This window comes from Bombus huntii, unplaced genomic scaffold (assembly GCF_024542735.1).
Source record: "Bombus huntii isolate Logan2020A unplaced genomic scaffold, iyBomHunt1.1 ctg00000189.1, whole genome shotgun sequence".
NCBI lineage: Eukaryota > Metazoa > Arthropoda > Insecta > Hymenoptera > Apidae > Bombus > Bombus huntii.
The window spans coordinates 1-4,819 of NW_026099421.1; the positions used below are offsets into that span (position 1 = coordinate 1).

Below are 4,819 nucleotides of genomic sequence, written 5' to 3' on the forward strand. Positions count from 1 at the left end.
GCCTAAGATTAGTTTACGTTTAGTGAAGAGTTATCCCGTTGACTGTGGATTCGTTTGAACCCAAAGACATTGTTAATAGTGTTCATTAAACTTATTATTCATACAATTTATTATTCACTAATTTTATCATTCGTTAAACTTATTATTCATTAGACTTATTATTTGTTAAGCTTTGTGATAGTCCTGTATATACGTGTAAATATAATCTCGGCTTTGTGAAACAATGGCTAATTCACGTGAAGAGTTGTTACAAAATTCTAACCATAACCCGACATATATTTTCGACTTCTTTTTTCGCGTACGACACCCGCTTTCCGCTTGTATCACCAGTTACCAACCACCCTGTAGATAGGAAAGGTATTCAATTTTATACTTCCTTTACGTTTCTTATATTTTCTTTGTTTTTAATACTATGATAATTCTGAATCTTCCTGCATTTCCTAAAATAAAATTAACTAAGAATATGTTCTTAACTCTCAGCCTCACGATATTCCAATTATATTATACCGTTAATTCAACCAAGTTACCAATCAGCCTCGACGCTACTTCCCTGTCTTTATAAAACCAGTATTAAAATAGACACAAATTACCATAAACTAGATACAAACTACTCGAATGAACATTAAGAGAGTATATGGGGCATTTTATGTGGGTCATTAAGAATCTGCTTAAGTATATAATTAGCATCGATAAACGTCAAACGCGAGGGAACGAGTATGCGAAGGATTAATAAACGATCTTGAAGTCCAGCGTGATTTATGTATGACTCGGCTGATTTTTTTCTAGGTTGCTGATGGTGTGGGTGTTCGACGGCCACGTTTGGAACATGAAACTTCTGGACCCCGACGTTTTCACGTCGTTCTCTTTAGCGTCCCTCACGGAACTTCCGGCCGCTGTTCTACTCGCCCTTTTCCTTGACAGATGGGGCAGACGATGGATGGGTTTCGCATCGGTGTTCCTCTGTGGCATTTTCTCCTTCGTTGCCATCGCTATCCCTTCTGGTAACATTTTTTCTTTTTTTTTTTTTATTTCTTGATAAATGACTTGTCAATCGATATTATTCAATAAAATAGCAGGAACGTGTGAATAGCAGTGAGAAAGCGGGGGTGAATTTTATAGAAAAAATCCGGTTTTATCGATCGACGGTCGTTTTAAAAAGCGCTTTTCTGAAGCTTCTCCAGTGAAAGCTTTGGGAGATTGAGAAATGAAAGCTCGTGCTTGATGCAAGAATAATGTTTTTGTTAGATAGTAAGGAGATAAGCGGTAGCGTTAGGGGATATCCGTGTTTTCAAGGACATTAAGGAGTGGAAAATAGACATTTTTTAATCCGTATTTAGAATAGAACGTTGTAGTTATAAAACAATTTACTATTTTTATTTCCTCATCTTGCAACAAAACTTTCCTTCGAATTCTCTTTTATCGTTTATAGACAACAGACTTGAACGACATAATAATATAGACCCGTATTATTTAAAATCGTATTATAGAGAATTTACAATTATACAATCCGGTCATTTTACTTAGTATTAATAATAATCGAATCTTATAAAATTTTTTTATACAAATATTCTTCTTCTCTTCTTTTCTTTTTCTTTTTCGCCTTTAAATCCTATTCCATTAACGATTGACATTTATTTCTCAACGTCACATACTCGACAGGAATGACATTTAATTTTTAATTGGACCATGCGCGCATCGGGTGTATGTATCGTGCGTGGAATGCGGCGATCGTGGCATTTACATATTTCTCAACTTATTCAAGGTTCGACAATGGTTGCCATGGCGATTATAGCGCGTCTTGGGGTGAATATCGCCGCGAATATTGGTTTCCAATATGCAGCGGAAATGCCGCCGACTGTGGTGAGAGCTCAGGGCGTGTCTTTGATCCATATCATCGGTTATATCGCCCACATTTTGGGACCTTACATTATTTATCTGATAAGTGAATCGAAATTTCTGTTAACGACATCGTATTTCTACGATCCGAAAATTACTCAACCTCTTTTTTAATTTACGACTAATATTATCTGTTATTGAAATACGTTTTTTTAAGTTGGTTTAATTTGTAGAAAAATTATGTTCCTTGTCGGCCATGGATTCTTCTTGCGATCTTACGAATCACGGAAACAAGATAGATTTTCGATATATTTTCCTCCGTTTCGTTTTTTTGCGAAGGAAATGTAACTTTTCTATTGTCTGTAATTATTTACAGGTTTGCGATACTACACTATAGCTTCGTTTCTAAATGAAACGAATGTTTACAAAATCTCGTTATACAGGTAACACCAATGATCCTTTGTATACTGACAACTTCTTCAAATTCTGTCTTCAACCAATATTCTTTATTAATATTTAAAAGAATATTAAGTATACAGAAAATACGAAGAGGAATATTTGCGAGGACACTCTCGATTATTGTGTAAGTTATTCTGTTTTGAATTATAAATTTACCTCAAAGTATACTATTATTTGTGTAATGTTATTACCGAAAATGAACTTATGGAAGTATTCATTTATTTCCCGAAAATCGAAGGGAAATTAAGGAATTAGCGGAAAGCGGAATTAATCGCTATTACTTCTAAAAGAGGTATAAAGAGAAGCGTATAAAAGGGAGAATATTTTTCATTTAATTTAGGCTGACATTGATCCATCTTTACCGCTGGTTGCCCTCGGTTTGCTGTCTTTTGGACACGCCTTCCTGACCCTTGGCTTGCCAGAAACGTTGAACCAGGAATTACCAGAAACCCTACAGGAGGGTAACGACTTCGGCAAGGAACAAAGTTTCTGGTGGGTTCCGTGTATATCCTCGTAAGTATAGATTCTATAATATTCTTCCTCCGCCTTATGTCAATATAAATTTACTAATAATCGTTTATTTCAATTTGACAGGAGCAAAATGCTGAAAAAATCTTATAGAAAGAAGAAAGGCCTTTCAAATCCAGCGTTTACTGGCAGTGTTCAAAAAATGGATTGTACTAGGTTATAGCGGTTAGATTTGGCGACGGCGCGAAACTTGCCAGTGGCGCGAAACTTGCCAGTGGCGCGAAACTTGCCAGTGGCGCGAAACTTGCCAGTGGCGCGAAATTTGCCAGTAGGGTGAAACTTACCAGTGGCATGAAACTTACCAGTGGCATGAAACTTGTCAGTGGCATGAAACTTGTCAGTGGCATGAAACTTGTCAGTGGCATGAAACTTGTCAGTGGCATGAAACTTGTCAGTGGCATGAAACTTGTCAGTGACATGAAACTTGTCAGTGACATGAAATTGCCAGTGGCGTGAAACTTGCCAAATTCTTTGTAAATATAGTTATTAAACGTATGCGTGTGATGTTAGATGTTAAGATATTACGAACGTATTGAGATTGGAGAGCTATTGAGAGAAACTAGGAGGAAGTATCGATTATTGCAGTGAAAGAGACAAGAATCGTCAAATTACACAAGGTATACGTTTAAGCAATTAATTGACGCTTCATCGACGAAGTAGCTTTGTTGCACACAAGATAAAGTGTATCTTTTTTTAATTGGAATGACTGTATAAAAATGTGAAGAAATTTAAAGAATCAAGAACGCGGCATTTAAAGTACGTTGCGTTCACATATTGCGATGTAATTATTTCGCGTACTATAACGTCGGTAAAGTGTTGGAAATGAGAAACGATTCAAGTATCTTATGTAAATGTACAATTAAATTCAGTATTGGATATACGTATTAAAGGAAACGATATATAAGGAAATAATATACCATAGTATTTATGCATCTTTCGCTTTAAAAATCGAAAAGAAAGATCTATATCTTTTTCTCCTTGCTCTTTTTTTTCTTTTCTCGTTGAAGGAATACTCTAGTTGAATTTATTTAACTGTGAAATACCGTGAATAACAAAGGATTGCCACGAGACTCGAAACACAAGAAGAGAGCTGTCTTCGCGCATTGTCAAGCTTTCAACTTGTCTTCTTTATTACGAATCGCCTTTGTATCAATATAGGTGATTCATAAATCGCCGACACTTGAAATGAGAGTTTCGATCGACTTTTAAACCGAAGTGTATTTTGCGTTCGCTCGATCAACGTGGCTTTTTTTCATCATCCATTTATGCATCAACACGTTGAATGCTTTGAAAACTCTGAGATCTCTGTTATTTAATTTAAATATATACATACATATATATATATATTATTCTAATGAAACATCAAAATTGAAATTCTTTTATGATATTTTCTTTTTTATGATCTTTCAGTATTAATACGAGAAATATCTCTATTTGATATATTTAGATATAATAAGAATATTACTTCTAATAAGTATCCTTGAATCCGTAATTACTGATCATTCATAAAATGGAATGCATTAAAACAATTAATTGCTAAGCGTTCATTAGCTACCATCATACCCAATTGAGATTAAAAAATGAAAGTTGTAGGATCTTTTTAAGCAGGAATTTTTTTTAATACAAAGGATATTAACATAATGTTCGACATTCTTCCGAAATTGTTCTGTTTAAATCCAATGGAAAAAGCAGTAAATAATTTATAGAATTATATACAAATTTTAGAAGAAAAATTGATAGATAATGAGTTAATTTTGAAAATGCTCAGTGTTACGACCGTTCGCGGAGAGACGCGGTCGCGAGGAAAACGCGTCAGCGAGAGGCGTAAATTCTCGCTACGATTCGGTGAATCGACGTCGCGAAGTAGTCGTTCCCCTGTTTCGGTTAAGATAACAGAGGTGGTTGAATGAATATGACAGAGTATAGTAAGTTATATTTCACCGTTTATTCCACAACTTATAACGAAGGCAGTTACACTGGTGCGTATGTACGAGAT

At 35.1% G+C, this 4,819-nt stretch overlaps 1 protein-coding gene across 3 annotated transcripts; it reads left to right on the forward strand.

Annotated features, from left to right (window-relative positions):
• The first annotated feature begins 431 nt into the window (after positions 1 to 431).
• Positions 432 to 3,132, forward strand: LOC126877560 (organic cation transporter protein-like). Of its 3 annotated transcripts, XM_050640236.1 has the most exons (4): positions 432 to 1,001; positions 1,763 to 1,937; positions 2,635 to 2,808; positions 2,890 to 3,132. In XM_050640236.1, exons 1-4 carry the CDS (start codon positions 794 to 796, stop codon positions 2,984 to 2,986), a joined length of 654 nt encoding a protein of 217 aa, XP_050496193.1. In that variant the 5' UTR covers positions 432 to 793; the 3' UTR covers positions 2,987 to 3,132. The 3 variants fall into 3 exon arrangements, 1 of the variants encoding a protein (XP_050496193.1); XR_007695121.1 differs by lacking the exons at positions 432 to 1,001; positions 1,763 to 1,937 and adding an exon at positions 1,944 to 2,279 and having other exon boundaries at positions 2,636 to 2,808; XR_007695122.1 differs by lacking the exons at positions 432 to 1,001; positions 1,763 to 1,937 and adding an exon at positions 2,344 to 2,419 and having other exon boundaries at positions 2,636 to 2,808.
• Positions 3,133 to 4,819: the final 1,687 nt, after the last annotated feature.

Excerpts from the sequence above, each read along its gene's own strand:
- LOC126877560 (XM_050640236.1), top strand. The coding sequence starts at position 794 with ATGGTGTGGGTGTTCGACGGCCACGTTTGGAACATGAAACTTCTGGAC. Across the intron at positions 1,002-1,762 it reads TGCCATCGCTATCCCTTCTG|GTTCGACAATGGTTGCCATG; the intron begins GTAACATTTTTT and ends AACTTATTCAAG. Across the intron at positions 2,809-2,889 it reads TGGGTTCCGTGTATATCCTC|GAGCAAAATGCTGAAAAAAT; the intron begins GTAAGTATAGAT and ends TCAATTTGACAG.